The sequence below is a fragment of the Nanorana parkeri genome, unplaced genomic scaffold (assembly GCF_000935625.1).
Source record: "Nanorana parkeri isolate BGI_ZX_2015 unplaced genomic scaffold, ASM93562v1 scaffold68, whole genome shotgun sequence".
NCBI lineage: Eukaryota > Metazoa > Chordata > Amphibia > Anura > Dicroglossidae > Nanorana > Nanorana parkeri.
In genome coordinates this window covers 228604-252662 of record NW_017306336.1, presented here as the reverse complement: position 1 = coordinate 252662, position 24059 = coordinate 228604, and the positions used below count along the sequence as shown (strand labels likewise).

The 24059-nt window shown below is 41.6% G+C and overlaps 1 protein-coding gene across 1 annotated transcript in view; it reads right to left on the bottom strand.

The window, feature by feature from the left end:
* Positions 1-24059, bottom strand: part of TMEM132C (transmembrane protein 132C) — a 374589-nt gene that overhangs the window by 170898 nt on the left and 179632 nt on the right. Inside the window, exon 3 of the mRNA XM_018576482.1 lies at positions 3130-3276. Coding sequence (XP_018431984.1) covers positions 3130-3276 — 147 coding nt within the window. The remainder of the gene's footprint in view (positions 1-3129; positions 3277-24059) is intronic.

Sequence of the window (24059 nt, the reverse complement as noted above, 5' to 3'; positions counted from 1 at the left end):
AGATAGATAGATATAGATATATATATATATATATATATATATATATACTGTTTAAAATCATGGTTTGTGATCACTTGCATAGGTCATATAAGGCCTTTATTCTGAGGATTCTGGTCACTGACAATGATTACCAATACTGAATAAAGGAATACTGAGAGTAAGCTTGGCAGAAATGCTATTGTGATTATATGTGATGGTAATGATTGGAAGTAAACAGATTAGCATTTGGGAACACACAGTCAGCAATAAAATGTAGGACTAAACTCTTGGCTCTCACAATATCTACCTCATTTCCAAAGGGATGTCTGCACATACTGTACATAACCCTGTTATTTTTCAAATCCCTTGCAAACATTTGTACTATTTGTATTTTTGTTTATTTATAGCTGTTTCAAGCACTTTCTCCTACAGTTCAAGACCTATCTTAGTGATTTGCAATGTAAGATTAAAGATTGTCTGTCATCACCATGTAACCCCAAGCTTGACCAGTTTTGTAAATTTGTCATAGTTGAGTATAGTAGGTGATACTCCTTTTATTTGCACAAACAGTTAATTTTATGATATTTCATAGAGAAAGAAACTAAAAATTAAGAGTCGACCTGTTCCTGGCCAGTCACGGATTTTTAATATCAGAGGGCACATGTTGAAAGTCCAACATACACAGCAAATTTGGACTTTTCTGTATGCATTGAATATTGGACCAATTTCACAAATCAGTGCCAACGATGTTTCAGTGAGCTCCACAAATGAAGGAGAAACTTAATTTGGGGAACTCGCTGAAACATCGTCAGTACTAATTTGGGAATTAAAGAAGCTCAGGGTAAATCTCTATTGTAGTTTTGCATTGTGGGCTAAAATAAGCATGTGAATGCATGTGTACATGGTAAACATGATCCCTGAACCCTTCTAGCAAATTGTACATTTATGTTCAATGCATACAGAAACGTTTAACAGGGTTATTCACAAAAGGGTGAAGAGTTTGGAGAAGGCAGGAGATTTGGAAACATTCTACAATTCAGCTTACTTTCCAGTTCACCTATGATGTCCTAGATTGTTCACTTCTCCTGCCTTCTCCAAACTCTTCACCCTTTTATGAATAACCCTGTAAGTTTGCTATGTGTGTTGAACTTTCAACATGTGCCCTTTGTTCTAATAAGGTGAACTAATAATTTGTGCCAACATTTTACCTGATAACAACAAAAAAATCTCACACCATTATATGGTATAACAATTGTATTAAGAAAAAAAAAGGCATTAATAAATACAAAAGACCAATGCATTTGAATGGGTCATCTGAATGACCATGTAACATCCTCAAGGAGTAAACGACTCCTGACTGAGTGGCAGGGGGCACAAAATGCATGGAGTTCCTCCCATTGGCCTGAAACGTGACCCTTTATACTTGGATTGACTTGGGGGTTGCACTGCCATACAGGCTGAAAATACTTTTGGTAGCAATAGGACAGGATCAGTTAATTTGTGATTTACATTGCTTGCATTCATGAAGACCTTTCAGTTATATATACTTCCTGTGGCCACAGCGGGCATATGCATGCACACTGTGATCACCCAGCACAGCATGCAATAAAACCAATTAAGGCAAATATAGCAAAAATTGCACCAGGGTGCAATGCCACTGCTTTCTTTGTAAACTGCTCTCACATCCCCAGTGCAAACACCCTTTCCTCACAGTAGGCTGCAGACAGGACCACGGTACTCTCTTTGTGGTAGTATCAGCCTTCTCTGCAGCATTCTTACATGCCCCCTGTGAATCAGACCTACATCAGTCCAATGTTCTAGCAAGCATTCCATAGAAGAATACACTAATTAGTAAATTCCCCTTAAAAATACTCTAGGCTGTGGGTGTGCATCTGTGTGCATCAAGCACATACCGTACATAGTGCTGTAAAGATATGATTTGGGCATCCAGATACGATTGATGCACTGCTGTACACACATAAGCGTTAGTAAATGAGACCCTCTATGTCTACTACAATGCTGAGTGCTCTCAATGCAGCGATCAGGTTTTTCCATGAGACTTCCAAATGTTTTATTGTAACCTAATCAGCCCTTCTCCAAGAGTCTTTGCAACCTCTGCCTCCTAATAATTAATTTCTATTATGAGGCAATGTAAGGATCTATACTCAAACAGTGTTGACCATCATTACAGCTCAATAGCAGGAGAAAAAAATGCACGCTTTGCAGCACACAGTTAAAAACAGGCAAAGTCACAAAAAAATCACTAGGGTTGATTTATTAAATTAATAAAGACTGTAGTGCACAGCTGTGTTACCTTCAATTATCCAGTCAAGTAAAAATCTTTTTTTTCTTCTTCTTACATGTGATTGGTGATGATAAAGTGAACACAGCTTTAGCTTATTTACTTAACTATGTTAACATACACTTTTCAAAGTAAATATTCACCTGGCAAGGAAACAGCTACTACTACTACTACTACTACTACTACTACTACTACTACTACTACTACTACTTCTACTACTACTACTACTACTACTACTACTACTACTACTACTACTACTACTACTACTACTACTACTTTAGTCTCTCATTACACTGCAAAATATTCACTTCAGGCAGCCTGAAAGACATGAATATTCCTGTGGAACAGGGTAAGTAAGGCTTTGTCTTATAATCTGAAATGTTGGTAATAAAATAAAGTTAGTCTTCAAACCATACTGGGTGCAATAAATGAGACTGCTAAAGGGTGTTAGGGATGACATCAGCCTACTCACCAGCATCCAAACTGGCATTTGTTTTTAGAAGCCATTATAATGGATACAGTGGACACAGTTTATTGTGACACCATAAAACATACAGAAAATAAATACAGTATATTGAACAAAATGATCCTGGCTCCATATCAACCAGATGGCATAAAAAGAAAGACGCAGATGCAAAGGGAAAGGATAATAAAGTTACCATTGTGAAAATATGTGGTCAGGAGCAGCAGAAGCCAATTCATTTTATGGCTGATGATGGAAATGAATGTACTGTAGCCTGTAAGCAGATGGATGTACCATTAACAAAAGTGTCTTTATGATTCCCCTCCATAGCTTTAACAGTTATTAATACAACTCAGGGTCAATGCACGTTGGAATAGCACCCTACCTGTTGCGAGGGCTTGGTCCTATTCTTTGACAGGCCACAGTGGTGGTGGAATGTTTTCCTCCATTTCCCAGTTCTTGCTTAGCATCCCACCGCCGGGCGTCACTGATCTTCACATTGAGAATGTTGACACCTTTCTTCACCTTGGCCCTGTGGTGACAGATACAATATCACCTTGATATATTATTTTACATCAATATTTTGGGAAACTTTATTTTTTTCAGTTTAATTTTTACCTGCCAAAGCCACAATGAAGTATGTACACATTTACTGAAGAACAGTATATCTTCACTGTATCCCATATATTGTCAGCAACATAAAAATAAAGATTCATTGTAAAACAACTTTGCATTAATCATAGAGTTTGTACACATTTTGAAATACTACAAATTATATAAAATTGTACACCATAGAATATCGTTAACTAGTAATATATTCATTATCTCCTTTTGTACCTAAATAATGATTTCATTATAGAATATCTTTCTCACGCAGACCATCTTGATCTTGTTATAATATTTATAGGTTATATACTGTTTATATATTTCAAAATTGAAGAAATATTCTAGTCTTCCGCAAGTTTTTGTAACTTCAACCAATTGTTATCCTTGAATGATAGAGGGAGGGTTTGAAGGAAGAGAACATGATGAGAATAGTTTTGTTCAGTCTGTAAATCACCTCATAATACATTGGTGTTCTATAAGAACATAAATAAATAAAATGTCTGAGTGACACAACATACCTTCAGTCTCTGCAGGTGTTGCATCAACCAACAGCCTTGGCAGCATCATGTTTTGGTGGACATAGTGGATAATAAGTAGGCACTTAGAAAGTCTAAGAATTTCTAGGAAAAGGCATGTTACATTTCTGAAAACAGTCACAAGTGTAATGTTGAAAAAAATGTGTCACTACTGATAGGTTTGTATACTTGGACAGGTTTGTATACTTGGACAGGCTTTAAAAGCAGGCACCTGGCAGTACCAGCATGTACCTAAGTGTCCTTTCTGATAGCCCTGGGAGCTCAAAATGTCCAATATGCAAACAGCAGCTTTTCAGCCTGGAAAGACAGAGCTGTGTCCACCCCTTGCAATGTTCCCCTTTGCTGCCTGGGAAGTCCTGTCACTGAGCTAATGGAGGTATTAAGCCACAGGTAAGAGCTCCAAAGTTAAGCTGAAAGTAGTCATTAGGCTATAGAGTGATTTAAGTTTCAGGGTTCCTGGGGTGCTCTTCAAGGGAAACTAAAGTACATGTAGAAACCATTAAGTATCTGCTTTTAACTTTTGCTGTCAGTTTACAACCCTATCAAGTTCGCATTAAATTGGTTATATATCATGAGGAGCATGCCAGCAAAAAAAAGCATTGACAACTCAAGTTTTAAGGCTTTTGGAGCCTCCATTGGCAAGATTTCTGTTTAATAATAGTAATTTGTGTCTTCATTCCCTCTCATAAGAATACAATGGGGGGGATTTATCAAAACTGGAGCAGACAAACTCTGGAGCAGATTTGCACTGCAACCCATCAGCTTCTTTGTCTCATTTTCAAATCTTACCTGAGCAAACTGAAGAGAGATGCTGACTGGCTGCCCTGGGCAACTGCTCCAGATTCTGTCTGCTCCAGTTTTGATAAATCCCCCCAAATGAAAGTATGGCCCTTCCATTAAAATATTAATATAATTGTAGATTATGGAGAATCAGGTGAGTGCTGCACTATCATTTGGCTTTTAAATAAATACATAAATTAAAAGGAACGCTCACCAATTACATACTTGAGAGATATAAGCATGTCATTTATCAAAACAACCACACATGATCAAAATGTCAGTTTTTGGATGGAGATGGCATCTATAGCTATTAAGAGAGCACAGCTTTGTGCCATACAAAACAATCCTTTTTTTCCAGTGGACAGATTGGACATTGCTACAGTAAGGTTTCCCTTGATCATTACAGGTCACGGTCAGTATATGTTGCATGTGACATGCTGTGATAGAAGACTTTGAAAAAGAAACTTATTAATATTTGTGAATAGCCCGTACAGCACCCCCTCGGTTCTCCTGAACCGAAGGGGTCCTGGTGCCGAAGCTAGCCGAAGGATCGGCCGAAGCTACGGCCAGATCCTTCGGCAGCTTTGTGAATAGACCACTTAATATAGACAAGCCTCATGTACATTAAACTTTGTCTCCTGGGAAGTACATAGAATATAATATATATGTAAACATTGGTTTCCTTGTTGCTCTTGTCCAACCTCATAAATACTAACTATTTGCTCTAAGCGTACTTAAGAATTTGGGTGGCCCTTAGTAAGCAGTCGAATATGTAAAACAATGCAAATTCTAAGCATTTACATGGATGCACTCAGAACACAACAAGGCCTAAAATGCTTGACCTTCTCCCCTATGTAGCACACAGCTCTATAAATAATATAATGACGACTAAAACATAAATTAGGCTAAATTAACCCATCCAGTGTTTTGAGCTTATTTCAAAACCTGCAATTCAAATGCTTTTTGTTTCTTTTAGCAGATTCATAACATGTGACATTTTGGAACACTGCTAAGTTACTCATTCTACTGCTGTTTGTACGCTTTAATTGCTAAACAAACTTCATATTAAATTTATGTAAAGCCGCAGCAGCCTTTACACGGAAGCATTCAATAGCAATGCAATAAATAGACTAAAGCAGTAGTCCCTTTTGAAGGCAATATAATTGCTGTGACCTAGGGTCCTCTTGATAGTGCACTAACCTCTGCTGCAGTGAAAGTTTGCCATAGCTCTGAGTAAGATGCCTGCTATAATTGTATAATCTGTTTTAGAAAAATTACAACTAAAACTTGCAAACCTTTACTTTCCAATCCCTCCGACTGTATAAATAAAAAAGATTGTATAATACACTATACTATTTTTAAATTCTCAGGGCAACTGGACATCACTTAAATTCTGCCCTAACTTCATAAATATCCAAATGAAATCCACCCAAGGGTAAGCATTGCCGTAGATGCTTACAGAACTAGCAGAATCCCCCTGAGGCCTGTTACCAAACATTGGAGGGCTCACTCTTCGCACAGGCCTCAGTTCTCTGAAGGAATTTCAGTTGAGCGCATTAACTCTCCATCTAACTCACTGGGAACTGATTTACTAAATGCAAATAGGCTGTTCACTTTGCAAGGGAATTTTACCATAGCTTAGTGAATGAGGTAAAGGTTGCTGATGACCAGCATCCAATCATGTGCAACCAAATATAATTATTTTTCCTTGCACTTGATTGGGTATTCTTTGCAAAGTGAATTTTCACCACATTCACTAAGTTTATGGAAAATTCCCTTGCAAACTGCAAATTCCCTTGCAAAGTGAACAGCCTATTTGCCTTTATAACCCCAACCCCACTATGAGTTTTCTATTTTCATGGAGAACCTTTAATTTCTTGTATAAGGAAACTACACTTCTGTAGGCTTTGGCCATGTGTGCCAAACTAGACCATTCTGAAATCAGCAGTTCCATATATACTTTCAGGAATGTTAGGCTGTTAGATACAGTTTTTTGGGCTTGAAGGTGCATGAGTTCAGATATTCTATTCTATTACCTTCCAACAATAACTATATTGTGTATGCAACATATAGCCTCAAACACCAGCATAAAAAAAATCTAACTCTAACTAGCGTTAAACATATTTATCTGATTATACTTTATTTATCAAGATATATCCTTGCAAATAAGTCAATGAATGTCATTGATGATTTTAAGTCTATTTCAGTCTGTGTTTTTCAACATCAATAGATTAATATGGCTTAATCATTAGAATATATAGTCCATTCTCACAGCATGTTTAATTATAGAACCACTTAAAAATGAAAGCAATAGTACTGTAGACAGTTGAGTGATTCATACCACTTGCTAGGTAGTTACCTGTACACCCCGCTCCATTAGCTGAAGTAGAAAATATACTTGTCCATTTTGAGGGAGAAAATGGTTACTTAAGAGTTGATCCCATCAGGCACCTCAATGAAAAGTGATTTTCATATATTAATTGCAATCGTTCAAAGTATTTCTGTGTTTTGAGCTCTATAAATAAGTATTCTATTAACTCATGACAGACTTTGAATTAGATCTTATGTAAGGTGTACATAGAGGTTTACATAGACATAGAAGGGCATGAAAACACCATACTCATATATTTCAAAGCTCCATTGTTTCCCACCAGTGGTGATGGGAGATGGGCCACACTTACAGAATTAACTTGCACTACCTATATTGGAAAAGAATGCTAAAAATCATGGCAAGTTTTCATTAAATGTTTCTTGATGTGTACAGGGAACTAAACATAACCAAGTGGAGCGAGGAGGCTAAAACCATGTTGTCATATATTCACAGTGGTCAAAACATGCAAGTCCTCCCTATTTGACCTCACTGACCAGATGATAGATATTAAAGATAGATATTAAAGCAGACCTCTCTTTGGTCAGACACATAAAATATGATGAAATCAGCTGTTTCTTCCACATATTCCTCTGCAATGCCACCGCAAACTTATGCGGACAAAAGAGCTACTTAGAGACACACACATACACACATTTCAGCACGGCTCAGCTGAGCCGATGCATATGCGACTGAGCCACTCGGCCATGTTCGGGAGCTGTACGGGCTATTCATAATAGCTACTGAACCGAAGGGGTCCTGGGGCCGAAGCTAGCCGAAGGATCGGCCAAAGCTACGGCCAGATCCTTCGGCAGCTTCGTGAATAGACCCCACTGTGTTGCCCTGCCTTGACATTTGTTCTTGCCCACAGTGCTTTTCCTGTATTTTGTGAGGGGAATGTTTTCCCTGACTGCCTGTTTGACTCCTGTTCTAATGGACAAAGTTCCACTTTCTGACACCTATTGGTACCACTTAGATTTTCTCACTACCACTTTGTTTGCTAGGCATTACTGGGCCTAAAACAGGAACTCTATCTACCTGTCACTGGACTGGAGACAGCTATATGCTCCTCCCAGGCTTGTCCTACTGAATATTCCTTCACCAGTGCCACCTGGATCTTCATATAGGAATATTATTTATTTATTTCTTTATAACATCAGTTTCCATAGTTTCCTGAAATAGCTGAGGTTTCAGTGATCCTAACAAAAGAACTGCAATATTCTCTACGCTATGTACCTTCTATTGTATGTTTACATTAAAGGCACTTGAATGAGGGACTGTCGGGTCCCGGTCCGAGTGGCTCCAGGTCGGGTGCCAGTCCGAGGGACGTACAATGTCCCAGGACGAGCCAGTGTGAGCGGACGCACACGGAGGGGACATCCCGGCAGTATCACTGGGCCGCGCAGGCGCAGACGCCCTGTGACCCGGCGGGATCCGCCCCGCACGGCGTGACGTCATTACACTGGCGTGCGCGGGTGATGTCATCACGGCAGCGCACGCGCAGTACACGCCTTCAGCCTATTTAAAGCCCCACAGGGCTTTAGATCATTGCTGTGTGATTTTCAGCCAGCACCAGTCGTCTGTTGATCTTGCTCCTGTTTGATACCTGTGACCTGGCTTCCTCCCTGACTATTCTCCTGGATTACCCTTCTGTACCTTGTTGCCTGCCTCCTACTGACCCGGCTTGCCTCTTGACTCTCCATTGGATTCCGCCTTGTACTTCGCTGCCCGCCTGTTACCAACCCGGCTTGTCTGACCTCTCTATTTGCCTTCTAGGATCCTGCACGGCTGCCTATCCTGCCTGCACACTACCTGTTGCTGACACCTGGTATCCTGATCCGGCACCCGTGCACCCCCTGCCTGACACACACTGTCTCCAACCCAGTGCTCATCAGACAGGGTTGCAAGGGAGGTCCTCCTCATCATCTCGGGCCCACACCGCGGACCTAACAGGGACACTGTTGTGCTGCTCAAACAATCTAAATGTAATACTCAGTATCTCTCAGTTTACTCCTCCTTGTGTACCCCTACTTTTCCAGGGGGTTGGTGTCCTCGTTTCTACTGCAATTTTCCTGCAGACAAATAGATCCAGGTGGTAGATATTTTGCACTGTACCTTTAATAGTTTTCATGATATCCTTGTGAATATCTACACCCATCCACTTCTTTTAAAACCTTGAAAAATAGAAGTTGAATCTAGTTAATTGGCCTCTGCTGTATCTTTTCGATACACCCCCAGTGGTCTTTCTGATCTCCCTTTTCTTCACTTTGAAGCCCTACCGCACACCACGCAACGCTACTACAGTCCTACTGCACATGCACAAAGCTCACTCTATTAATTCCTGTGTCTGGGACCATAATCATAGCAACCTCAGCCATCTAGAGAAGTACAGCCCCATCCATAGGAAGAACGCAGTTAGCAGCACACATGTGCAGTAGGTTCAGAACACAAACGTTTTTCTAAAATGGCAGGTGGGTGAGGATTTAAAGAACAACTTCACTCAAATTAAGTTGTTCTTTAACTTCTTGAGTCCCAGGTGCCAGAAACAATCAGCTCCTAGATTTCTGATCTTGCCACACAGAAGAGCACATAGAAGTGCTCTGGGACTTGAGGGTGTTATAGGGAAGAAAAGCCCAGGGACTCAAGTGGTTAATGAGTTGCTTTATGATAAATTCCCTATGAATGGTTTCCTAGATTTTAGCAACTTTTCATATGGTAAGAAATGATCTAAGATCAAATATTTTATAGCATTCTGCCAGCCAGGGTTTTCAGCTAGAGGGGCTGAGAAAAGTAGTAGATGTTTTTAGTTTTCTTTCTTATCTTTTTTTATGTCTATAGACAGCAATAAACACTTATGGGGGGGGCTTTAACACTGCAAATAGGTTGTGTATAGCTTGTGGATCCCTATTTATATAAGCAAACTAGTATTCATGATTTAAAGCTGAAATCCAGCCTCACCCTCCATCTTCCCTCATGTGTGGGCATAAAACAGCTTTCTGATTTAAGGAAGTTATATACAGCTCCCTGCTGGCCCCTTCCACCAATAAAATACGGTATTTAATGAAAATAGGACAGTTTTATTTAATGATTTCTTTAGCATGTTGATGAAGGAGGAGGGAGGAACCAGGGAAGGCAAAATATAAGCAGATTTAACTTCAGCTTCAATGCAAATCCTTTCTCAGAGGAAACCTTTTATGAGTATATAATGGAGGCTGTCATTGTTGATAATTCCTCCTGAAATTGCTAGCTATCATGCTGATGCCTTAGCTTCAATGCTCCCTGGGTTGCTGACTTGGAACAAGTATAGATATATATGGGATTATAACACTTTTATGACAATCATTTACAGCATGCCTGTTCTGAATTGGTGACTTTAAAATCAGACACAATCAGTCAGGCAAAAACATTTGTAGGAGGAGCCTAGCAATGGAAGTCCCTGTATATGTTGGCAGCCATGCTAGTATAGATATACAGTATATGGTAACAGAGGCGTAACTAGAACCTTCAGGGCCCGGGTGCAAGAAACCCCCCCAATGGCACTGCATGGTTAACAGGAAGGCTGCAAGGTCCCCAGCAAACGCGGGACCTCGGCAGCCGCTTGTTAAAAAATTTAGTGCAGGGTTCTGTCGAGAACGCTGACCCAGTATCTGCGTTTACGTATAGACGGGATTACAGAGAAAACCGGCATTTATTTACAAAGTATTCGTTTGTAATGGTTAATTGTGCTAATTGTTCGACTACATCGGCGTTCTCAACAGAACACCGTTTTCTGCGTTTAGTATTCTTACCTTCCTTCTCCAGCAGCCCTCTTCCTCGTCTCCCCGGTCAGGGGGCGGGGCTAAGAGGGTCGGGTCCTTATACAGCAGAATGTGCTGCCCGGCTGTGCCTGCAGCATATTCTGCTGGTGACAGTCTCTCCCATCCCTTCCGCACAGCTGCCCGTACATGCTGCGGACGGCTGTACGGCAGGTAAGCAGCGCCACTCTCTCAAGGGGAGGGCCCTCTTCTTCCTCGCTGGGCCCCCCCAGTGGTGGAACGCCAGGGCCCGGGTGGCAATTGCGACCGCTGCGGCCCTGGTAGTTCAGCCAGTGTATGGTAATAGAAATACTAAAATCGCTTTTCCTGCTCTAGGACTCCCAATCATGGCATGCCAGCCATGCAACTAAAAGCCTATGCATTTTGTTAGGTGTTCCTCTTAAAGAACACCTATCTGAACTGAATACATGATCAATTACATAACCTTTTGGATATGTGACGGACACAGGAGAGAACCAAGAAAGGTTACTATTTCTTCCCTACGATTACTTTTTGATAATTGTGTTGGACTAATAAAATAGCTTTAATATAACACTTCATTGAAAATGTTTTTTTTCAAAGAAGTCTCAACTTCAAAAATCATGGTGTTGAAAATTGCCTGAAGAAGGAATTGCTGTATTTGTTGTAGCAACTGTTCAGCTTCAACCTTTTCTAAGTTGTCCTAGAAACTTGAAAGGGACCAAAGAAACAAAAAGAAGAAGCTAGTTAGCTGCTGTGAGCTAGACAGATGTTTTTCTTTCACACACTTTATACATGAGGCTCATAGTGAACCTAAGTATTGTACTGATGTTATTCTAAAAGTCAGATAACATGTAATTATTGCATACACAGTGAAACGCTGTATGGAAAACAAAATGCTTACTTTTAAGAGGCGCTGAAGTTGTGCCATTCAAGACACGAATTGCTTTACTTTGCAGAAGTCTTAAGCTGGAAGAATAGCTCCGTTTGTGTCACAGCTGGCACTTTCCATCTGCTTCTCTATAGACTATTTCTATTTCATCTCAGATTTATACACTGGGTCTGCATGGTTAGATTTAAAACTGTGCTTTAAACAAAAGTGCTATCATGCCACAAGGATTGGTTTTACACTCTTTAAATGCTTTAAAGTCATAGGTTTGATATTACTTTGCCGGTTACACTCCAAAACCTTTGCAACGCTAAATGACAAGTGTTCCTCTGGTAATATCAGAGAGAATAATATTTTCTGTTGCAATAAAAGAATGGTTTATGAACAGTGAAAGCAAAGTCTGTCACTCACGGGACCTATTTTAAACCTTACTAAGTACAGAACAGATCTGGGTGAGGAAGATGTAACAATCTGTAAGCCTTCCAGGTTGAATGGTGGCCAGTGTCATTCACCCTACTTTCTTTGAACCCAGGTCATCATGGGCACAGCCCCTGGGGATGCATCAGCATGTTGATGTGGGCTCACAATACTACTGCACTAAATAGTGCTCACACATAATGTGAGCACCGTTTAGTGCAGGATTAAAGAAGACTGCCAAGAGAAGAGAAGAGGAAGGACCCACAACATCACGGGACTGTTCCACCCCTTGGAAAAAAAGTATGCATGTTTTTATTAAAAAAGGGCTTCACCGATAACACTGAAATGGAACTTTCAATGAGGAAATATTTTACCTTACTCCCTACAAAAAAAGTTTGGAAACAGTGGGGTTGATTTACTAACCTTATAAACACACCACAAACATGTATACACCTCTGCAGTGTGTTCCCTCCCAGCATGATCTATAGGTGGAATCTAAACACCTTTGTAGTGTGTACACACCCAGCAGGTGTGTTGTGCAAAGCCCTGCATGAATTGCAAGGTGATGTTGTGTAAATTAGCTCTATGTTATGTTGCTTGCGTTGATGAATGAAGGAATGTAAATGCATGAGCTAACCATTTTTGTCTAAACTGTGAAGCAGCATTATATATGCATCATGTGCATGATTTTTCCATATATGGCATTAGTGGAAATATACTTTTAGAGACTTTTTGGTTGATAAATATGTTTTGCTGTGTCAAAATTACACGCACCTGGTGCGTGCGTGTGTTTAGGTTAGTAAATCACCCCCAATGTATCAGCGTTTTGAAGATTTACATAAGAAAGATATGAAGGATTTAAATTCTAATTTGCAGAGGTTTCATGAGAGAGTGGAGGTACTGGAGACTGTAATACCATCATTGATAACGGGATATTCAGCTTTGAGTGAAGGTATTCAGGAACATCATGTACAGCTCCAAACATTGCGCTCAAATATGGACGATCTGGAAGATCGTCAGCGAAGAAATAACATTAGGATAAGAGGAATTCCCGAGGAAACAGGACTTGCTGAGCTCTTAACAATAGTACAAGGCATCTTTAACGCTATATTGGGGAACCCCAGGGCAGAGCCCCCGTTAGAGATTGATCGAGTGCATCGTATAGCAAATAGACAAAGAGCTAGTCTAAAGCAGACAAGGGATGTGCTATGTAGAGTGCATTTTTTCAAAAAAGGGAAGCAATATTGGCCAAAGCCTGAGAAAAAGGACCTCTGGATCTTGAAGGAGCCTCAATTACTTTTTTTTGTGGATCTGTCCTGGAGGACTTTAGCAAAGCAGAGAGCTCTGCGACCAGTGACTAGTGCGTTAGTAACAGCAGGCATAACTTATAGATGGTGGTTCCCGTTTTATTTGCAGGCACGGAAAGATGGACGCACCTACACTTGCTGGTCCCCAATAGACTTGCCAAGTTTCATGGATGGACTGGGGCTGGCTATAGTGAAGATTGAAGCATGGCCTGATCCAGCAGCCCCTGTATTTGCTCATATCCCAGATTGGGAACAATGGAACTTGGTTGGATCAGACTTTCAAAAGAAAAATAGAAGTAGGACAGAGGGGATAATTGTCAGCGGAAGGAAATAGGGGATGTACTAATATCTCTGAGGGACAGGGGTGTGGAATTCCTATCGCCCGACGCCCGGGACATGCAGTTTCGGGCGCTGGGCGAGTAGTTTTTTTTGTACACTTAGCCCCGCTCCGAACAAGCAGAGCTAAGTGTACAGTGTGGAGCCACCGCTCGTTTTCAAGTGATCTGATCATTTATCAGATCACTTGAATGAAACGAGAAGCGGCGATTCTGTCCACACCGCCCCCCGTGGTTTTCGGGGTCCCCCGCTCCTCTGGCGGACCCGAGACCACGGAACATGAGCTCACCATAGAGCCCGCAGAGCATCACAGTGTGATCACAGTGCCACCTGTCTCAGCTGTCAGGAACTACACAGAACATCTGTTGTGTGTTGGAGGGCAGGTTCCATAAAGAGAACCTGTCACCTCCAAACTATCACTTAGAGGATTTTAAATCCCTATGTGATAGGAATAAAATTAGGTGGGGGGGAAAAAAAGTAAAAAAAAAAAAAAAAAGTTATGAAAAAGTAAAAAATAATTAATTATATTTAAAAAAAAAGTGACAATGTAAAAAATAAAATAAAAAAAATGAAAACCAACCCTGATGCCCCCGCCATCTGCATGCAAATAAACGCACGCATAGGACATTGTGTGTGTGCGTTGAGTGCTGCTGCCATTTCACTGTCCCATATTGTGGTAGCGAGGCAGCAGAACTCTCTCACACGCACAATGTGCATTAAAGGGCAAGTTCACTTTCCAAGGTAATATGGGAAAATGGAATTACCCGATCAAATCTGGCCCCCGTCTCTCCCAAAACCCCACACCCCCCCGGCTATACTTACCTTTCGGCAAACAGTCCTTACTCTCCGCCGGTACAGGTGTACTGTTCTTACCCCGTACTGTCCAGCGCAGTCCTATGCATTTTGAATTTCGCTCGCAAATTGCAATCACTCATTGGTCAGCGTGGTCTGGGGAGAAGCGCTATTTAGCACAGACCAATACAGTTTTGATTAGGGATGCACAGATACAGAGTATTTGGGCAAGTACTTGTACTCACCCAAATGCTCGATATCTTGTCCAATACCGGAACTTCTGGTCAGAGGAAGATTTCCTCTGACCGGCAGTGCCGTAGGGGAACATGGTGCCAGCTTCCCGTGCAATCAGGAAGCGGGGCAGCGACTAATGACCCGCCTCCCAGTTTCCTGATTGGCCAGGAAGCCAGCTCCTTCTCAGCCAATCAGCATCGAGCCGGCTTCCTGGCCAATCAGGTCATTACTCACCACCCGGTTTCCTGATTGGCCAGAAAGCTGGCTTGATGCTGATTGGCCGGGAAACCGGCTTCCAAGCCATTCACAATCAAGCCGGCCAAACAACATGGAGTCGGCTCCCTGTCAGTCAGGAACCCGGGTAGCATCTCATTACCCGCTGCCCGGCTTCCTGATTGCCCGGGAAGCCTGCTCCATGCAAACGGAAGCACCGATACTCGGTGAGTACCGAAAGCAAAATATCAGTACTCGTACTCTATACCCAAAAACCGGTATTGGTGCATCCCTAGTTTTAATTAAAACTATTTTTTTTTTAATCAGGGCAAGTAGATTGTTATGAAGGACAAGTAGATTTGGCCCCCGCTTTAGCCCTTGGACAAGTAGTTTTTTCAAAAATGTCCACACCCCTCGTGGGAACTCATTTTGAGGTGGTGGGGGGATGGGGGGTTAATTCCATGATACCCCTCCATGATATATTTGGATTATTTACATGTTTCCCCCTTCCCTTCTCTCCCTTTCCTCTCTGCCTTTTTTAGGCTATGGGGTGAAGGGGGGGAGGGGGCGGATATGGTGGCAACTGGGATTCCATTAGTAAGAGAGGAATTACATTGGCTTGGCTGAGATTAAAGGGATGGTAGGAGAGTTATTAACCAATATGGTGGAATAAAAGGGAATGGTTAAAGATAGCTAATATAAGTATAGATCAATACTAGGTTTAGGTTGAAGGGGAATAGTGAGAGATTGGGAACACATAAGTTAAATAAGGAAGTTAAATTTACATGTGAGTAATATGAATAAAGAATATGCAATTTTATCCAATATAAAGCACAGAGAAATGGGAATAGATACTAATTATTAAGGGGAGACCCATAAAGTAATACATTGAGAGTGGTTGAAATAAAATAATAATAGATATAGGCACATATTAAAATGGATTGAAAGGGGAAGAATATAATATTTATTTGGAACACGAGATAAGTATAGAATCACAAAGACATCAGGGGTAAAAAGATTGTAGGATGGGGTAATTTTAGAGATCCCTTCTTTATTTCATGATAGAGGTTAAACAGTAGATAGGAAAAGAGGTCGCTCCCTGAAGGAAATGGAGGAGGAGGATCCCACCATCCCTGTGATAGTAATATGTAATAGATATCAATTATTAAGGGGAGTCACATGAAGTAATACATTGAGACTGGTTGAAATAAAGTAATAATAGATATAGGCACATATTAAAATGGACTGAAAGGGGAAGAATAAAATATTTACTTGGACATGAGAGAGGTATAGGATCACATAGAAATAAGGGGTAAAAAGATTGTAGGATGGGGTAATTTTAGAGATCCCTTCCTTAGATCACGAAATTTGCGAGCGAAACATACTTCAATAATTTTGGAAACCTTTCGACAATACTATGCAGGATTATATAACCTGCCCGGAAGAAACCCCCCAATATCTATGGACAGTAAGCATGCATTGATACGTGAATATCTGGGGGCTTAAAATTGCAATAAGGTAACATCTCAACAGGCAGAGGACATAGATAGGCCTATAACGGTACAGGAGGTAGAATCTGTGATTAGAAGTCTCTCTAAAGGGAAAAGCCCAGTTCCTGACGGATTCACTAAAGCCTATTATTTAAAGTTCTTGTCATTACTGGGGCCTCAGATGTGCAGATTTTTTAATGCCATTACCTCAGGGGAACCAATCCCGCCTTCTTTCTTGTTAGCTTATATATCAGTGATACCTAAAGAGTGCAAAGATTCTATGATACCCCAAAATTATAGACCAATATCCCTTTTGAATACAGATGTGAAAATTCTTTCTAAGGTTCTCGCTAATAGACTGAGTGGTCTCCTTCCCAGCCTAGTCAATCTGATATATTGGACTGAGATTAGCTCGGCATCTCCACCCAGTGGCTGATCCAGGGGGGGGGCAACAGGGCAATTGCCCCCCCGAGATAGAGAGCCGCTCCCTGCCTCTCCCAACCGCAGTAGTAGTGACACCAGCATCCCAGCACAGCAGTCGGGACATACAGCTGTCACAGAGTTTACTGTGATTCAGTGTAAAAAACCGGCACACTCCAAATACTATGCCAGTTTTTTTTACACTAAACGCAGTAAACTCTGTGACAGCTTTACAGCTGTATGTCCCGGCCGCTGTGCGGGGATCATAGGCTTCAACCCCCCCCGCTGATTACTCTGAAAAGCAGATTACTCTGAAAATCTCCTTTAACGGCTCTGCTCTGTCTCCGCCCTTCTTTGCTTGCTATTGGCTGGGAGGGAGAGTGCAGCACCATCATTGGCTGCCTGGCTAGTTTCAGCAGAGCGGGAGGGCACCTGCAGAGGGTCACAACAGGGCTGCTGGGGGCTTCACATGGAGCAGACATGGATGCCCCCCCCCCCCCTGGATCCACCACTTTGAGAGGAAGGAGAGGGCATGAGGACAGAGCACATCACCACTGTAAGTCCCTTTTCTTACATCGCTGATCTCCGCACTGCGTCACATTACTGACCTCCGCACTGCGTCACATTACTGAGATCCGCACTGCGTCACATTACTGACCTACGCACTGCGTCACACTATTGAATTCCGCGTCCTGCGTCACCTTACTGACCTCCACACTGTGTCACCTTACTGAGCTCCGCAGTGCGTCACATTACTGAGATTCGCACTGCGTCACATTACTGACCTACGCACTGCGTCACACTACTGAATTCCGCGCCCTGCGTCACCTTACTGACCTCCACACTGCGTCACACTACTGAATTAAGTGCCCTGCATCACATTACTGACCTCGGCGCCTTGTGTCACCTTACTGATCTCCACACTGTGTCACATTACTGACCTCTGCACTGCGTCACATTACTGACGTCCGGACTGCGTTACATTACTGACCTTCGCACTGCGTCACCTTACTGACCTCTGCACTGCGTCACCTTACTGACCTCCGCACTGCGTCACATTACTGACCTCCGCACTGCATCACCTTACTGGCCTCCACCCTGCGTCACCTTACTGACCTCCGCACTGCGTCACCTAACTGACCTCTGCACTGCGTAACCTTACTGACCTCCGCACTGCGTCACCTTACTGACCTCAGCACTGCGTCACCTTATTGACCTCCCCACTCCGTCCCCTTATTAACCTCCCTCTTACTGACCTCCGCACTGCGTCACCTTACTGACCTCAGCACTGCGTCACCTTATTGACCTCCCCACTGCGTCACCTTACTGACCTCCCCACTGCGTCACCTTACTGACATCCCCACTGCATCACCTTACTGACCTCCCCACTGCGTCACCTTACTGACATCCCCACTGCGTCACCTTACTGACCTCCCCACTGCATCACATTACTGACCTCTGCACTGCGTCACCTTACTGACCTCCGCGCCTTGCGTCACCTTACTGACCTCCACACTGCGTCACATTACTGACCTCTGCACTGCATCACATTACTCACCTCCACACTCTATTTGTTGCCTATTTCAAAGTCTAGATATAAAGCTACATCTTTGCCTCATTTATTAAATGCAGCAAAAAAGTTGATTCCGAGATTTTGGAAGAGTCCAACGGTTCCTACCAGAATGGATTGGGTTCGGCAGGTTAATCTCATTATGGAATCTGAAAAGTGGATAGCAACTTGCAAAGGGAAATATGATACATTTTGTAGTGTATGGGAGACGTGGATTAATTATAGCTCTACGGTTCTTTAGAGTGAAAGGGAATGCTTATGGTCTGGAAATATAGAACTGTAACTGAAAGGGAGGAGACTCCCCTATCTCCATTCCGTTGTAGCTGGGTTTTTAAAAAAATATTGTATAAAAGAATAAGAAGGGATGGTTTTAGTATATTTAATGGGTTCATTATTCAGTCTTCCGTATACCTTTTAAGATACATACGTATATCACTCATTAGAATTTGTTTATGTTTTTTGTCTGTTTTGTTTAGTTTGGTTTGGATATGTATGATTATGTTATGATTAGGGATGCACAGATACTTTTTGAGTACCAGTGCAGATACTTGGCATTTTCATGAGAATTCCCAGGGTTGTAGCGGTTACAGCTGGGACCAGGCTCTGGTGCTCCACCACTGTCCTGAAATCATTAGTCTGTATTGTTTCAGAAAAACTGTCACATGTCAATAAACAAAAATGTATCAGTACTCGTACTTGTAAGTACTCGGCGAGTACCAGTACTCATACTCGCGAAACTGGTTTCTGTGCATCCCTTTATTTATATTTATAAAAACAAAATCGTACATTAAAACAGAGATGTACAAATCCCAGGAGCTACGTGTGCTTCTTGCAAATGACAGCTGCCTCCTAATGTTTTAATTTTTCTCTAGTGTAGTCTTGGAGCTCAAAGCATCTGTACATGTACTCATACTTGTACTGAGTACTGTACTTGGTATCTGTGCAACCCTAGTTATGAGGGTATAATATAACATGTTTAAATAAAGATTATAAAAAATCATGTGGTAAAATAGGCCATCCCGCATAGAGATTTCTTGGTCCAGGTACTATGGCAATTCTGACAGTGTATTAAATTTTTCCTAACCAAGCTGAGATATATGTGCACATTTATACAATTTTAGAAAAATGTTTATTGAAAAGCCATCACTTCACAAACTCAGAAGGATTGATACAATAATCTTCAGTGGCACATGCCAAAACATCATAGGTGTCATTTAAACTTATTTTTTCCCCGCAAGAGGTACACATATAAAAAATTACACAGCTAGCCCAATATATTACAATAAATAAAAGGTATTGCCTCAGGGAGTGCTATTATTTAAAACAATTTTATCATAACATGCGTTAGGTGTCATTTCAAGTAGTATACTTGAAATGCTATTCAACAAACAGGAAAAAGTGAAAGTTATTAATAAAGAATGAAAAAGTCATATTGCATGTTGGGTTATGATCATGGCATCTATGTTGGCAGGAGCTCCAGGTAGGAGGTCTTCCTAATCTGGACAGGTCAAAGGAAAGGAGCTTGATAAAGCATTGACATATCATTTCGCAACAAAGAACAGGGGCATTCTTGTAAACCTCCTTAAAGGGGTAAACACAAAAAGAAAACGGGGACTGCTCTTAGGACCCTTCCACCTCTTAGCCCTACAACCAGCAAGCAGTATTGTTTTAAGACCATGAATTAGTGGCAGATATGAATCACATTCTTAAAGACAACTCTCAAACAAAATGGATTACTCAACTGAAACTCAGTTTATAGAATGCTGGGGTCCATCCTCCTATTCCTACATCACTATAGGACACAGTAGAGATGTAAGGATCAGAGGGTGGAAGCACAGGTCACGGTGGTGGGCACAAGCATCAAGATCTGAGAATCTGCCATGTGCTGCAGATGTGGCTCTTTATGTAGAACTGATAACCACATTTATATGAGTATAAATTAGCACTTTCTTTTTTTTAAGTTGTCAACTTACTTATTTTATGAGGGCAGAGCATTTTGTTCTATGCTTTGTATGTTCTAGCAGATTACCCAGTCACTTGTGAAACTCAGATGGCTAACTGTGAAACTGCTATTGTACGTCTTGACACTCTGGACACTCTTGCATTGTGATTAGCACTGTGGAAATTGGATTGTGTAGGTAAACGCTTACAGTCTTGTAATTTGGTATAACATTAAATTTGGAGAAAAATATTGGTGACAGAATTAAAGAACATAGTTTAAACTTTCTGTATGGCCAGTTTCATTTATGGAGCTGAATGCTGGATCCTGTAACAAGCAAATATGGAACAACTTAATACGCTTGAAAGGAGTTCACATACGGTAATGTATGGAGGCTTACATGAAAACAGAATATGGAGATTCAGAACAAGCTTTATGAAAGATACAAGGCCGGTAGGCTTTCAGCAACAATATACATTGCTTGTCTAAAATGGATTGATTGTATTAAAAGACTGAATGGCAAAAAAAACTAGAAAGCTAGATTTGGTATAAAAACACATTAGGTGATTGAAAGCATGATGGTTGAAAGAAATCATTGATGCAAGGAAGAAAAAAAATGTATCACTGGTCAAAGAGAGAGAAGTCTAGAGGACACTGCAGTGGGTGATCATGACTTAGGAAATTTTGAACTGAAGTTTTTTCCTCTTGAAATACCGGCCCAATGCTCACATGGATAAATGATAACATAAATATAGCATTGTGCCACGTGTGTGTCCTCTGGCTATATGTAAACTAACCTATGTGCATGACATGCCAGACTAGTATATCTGGGGATCAGAGCCTCAAAGTTTTTTCTTTCAATATTAAAAAAAACGCACCAAATTCCTCAGTGCTATCCGGTTGAAAAACAGACTAACCGTTGGATAATTTAGCAAATACTAGTTCTTAATGTTCATTTTAAGGCATGACATTGCCTAAAATGCATGATATATTCAGTGTCAATGTATGTACCACCGGCAATTATCTCTCAGTAATATATGTGTGATTTTTTTCTTTATACGTTTTTAATGGATTAAGAGCTAACATGCAACATTGTATGATAATTACAGCAGCCATACCACTCACTCCACTGCCTTTGATCAGGCCCCTTGAATTCAAATGCTCAGTATAGGTCACCAAATTGTAACATAACAATTAGCTGATAAACATTTTACCACAACTATAAAAGATACTACTGAAACTGATGATTGAGATGACTGAAACATAATTGCAGCAGGCCCGATTATATGTAGAAGAAGTTAATTTTCTGGCAAAAAGGGAGAAGTGTCCAGGCTATGGCAGCATTTAATGAAAACAGTGCTTTTAACAAAGCATTTATTAGTTAGCTACATTCAGTGAATCCACTAAATTTGAAGACTTAGAATGCATCTGGTAACCAGCGACATGTTCTGGCCAATGTTGCTTACTGAAGCTGGTCATACAGTGGTAGATTTTCATTTAAAGAGAAAATCAGCGAATCCAGAAAATCTTTTTATTTGATTGCCATGCCAGTATTACAAATTTTAACAATTGATTTTGGGATGGACGAATGTTTATGTATTCATGTGACCTTATTAGCCTCTCCCTCTTACTACTGTATCAGCAATGTTTACGTAGGTGGTACATGTCAAACAAACATCCACATGAATGGCAGGACCCAAGGTTTCCTTGAAGAAAATTGCCCACACCATCACATTGCCTCTGTTGGCTTGCCTTCTTCCCATAGTGCACCCTGGTGCCATTTCTTCCCCAGGTAAGCGACACACATCCAGCTATCCAAATGATGTAAAAGAAAGCGTGATTTATCAGAGCAGGCCACCTTCTTCCATTGCTCAGTGGTCCAGATCTGATGTTCACGTGGCCATTGTAGGCTATTCAGCCCCATACACAACAAACTGCAATTACACTGTCTTTTAAATGTAAGGAATCAAGTAGCCAGCAGACCAAGGTCCACCTTATCAATTCGTCTTTTACTGGTGCTTGATAAAAATGGTATCACAATTAAATGCAGTGTTTTGGAACCACATATGGTCCCTTCATCAGGCAAACAGTGTGATGCCATGTTTATCTAACATCAATAACAGACAGATCAATATGGTGGACCTTGGTGTGCGGTTGACTTGATTCCTTATATTGTTCAATACAATGCAATCTGTTGGTCACTGTTGCACCCACAAAAGCAACCTGAATCTGGTTATCCCTAATATGCACTCCCTAATCCCCTGGGTTGCTTGGATCTCAGCTGCGGATGGACAGTATAACACCCTCTAATAACCAATACCACAGGAGGGAGGATAAGGCTAGTCAGGTTTAACCCCTGGCGTCGCTCTCAATCTGCACGGAGAGTTAGGGGTTAAAGCATCATCTGCCGTATATTAATTGTGACTGTGGTTTAAGGGTGGACTATTAATTCATAGGCCATAAGGTATTAACTGAAACTATACACAGGAAAAGTAATTGATGTGAGGGTTGAAACCCCAGCAGGAATCATACACACTATTAACAGCGCCTATCCGGAACACAGTCAATGGTATGCAAAAGTCAAGGGCTTGCTCTATATAGTGCTTAATCCCTCAGAGGGGTACTTGCGCTTAGTTGTATTGAGTCCAGTAGGCTGTTGGTAGTGGTTAGTAGGATCTTTGCTGGTGGTTCCCAGGGAGGCTGGTGTCCTTTCCGCAGGATTGGCTGCGGATGGTGTGGGGTCCAAGGCTGGTAGATGCAGAGCTGCTCAAGGAGGTCCAGGCAAGGCTGTGGGGGTTCGAGGCGTCGGGAGGCAGCAGGGCTTCCAGACCGCAATAGTGGAACGCCGTGTCAGCCTCCCGACTGAGTTTAAATAGGCCGCTGTTGCATCCGATTGGAGCGCACGGACGGCCTATGACTTCCGCGTTCCAGGCTGGAACGCATGACGTCACGGCGTGCCGGAGGAGCCACAGATACTCTGCTCCTGGCGCCGCGTTCCAGGCTGGAACGCAGATGCCGCGGTCGCCTGCGGACGATACAAGTATATATACAGGTAGCCCTCTCCTTCCTGACACGCTGTCACAGGAATCAGTGACTGCGCTGGCTGTCTCCGTCCACAACGATCTCCTCTGATCTGCGACAAGAGCCTGATCGGTGCAGGGAGGAGAGACGTGGCCGCTCACAGCACTCTCCTCCCGCATCGCTTGGCAGCCTGTGACAGTTTCTCTCCTCTCCGCTGGGACACAGAACAGGGGAGGGGAGAATAGGATGGATACACCGCTGTATCAGCCAGAAAATGGCACTTTCGGCATTATGCCAAAAGTGCCATTTTCGGCCAATATGTTTCAGCGGCTGATATATCGGTGCATCCCTAATATATATATGTTTTTTTCATACATTCCCATACTATATGTAATTGTTTAAGAGCACATGTTCCTAAAAACAAAAGTTCTCCTTCTGGATGATACTTTACCTGGAACATGCATTTTTGCAATATGTGTGATTTTTCCTGAACAGGGACCACATTCACAGTTAGAATTTTGTTTGTTCAGATAGGAAACAAAAATAATTTTCTATCCTTCCCTGTCACGACATTCAAAAATGATAGTCTCTTTGAACCCACTATCCTTTAGATAAATGAATTTT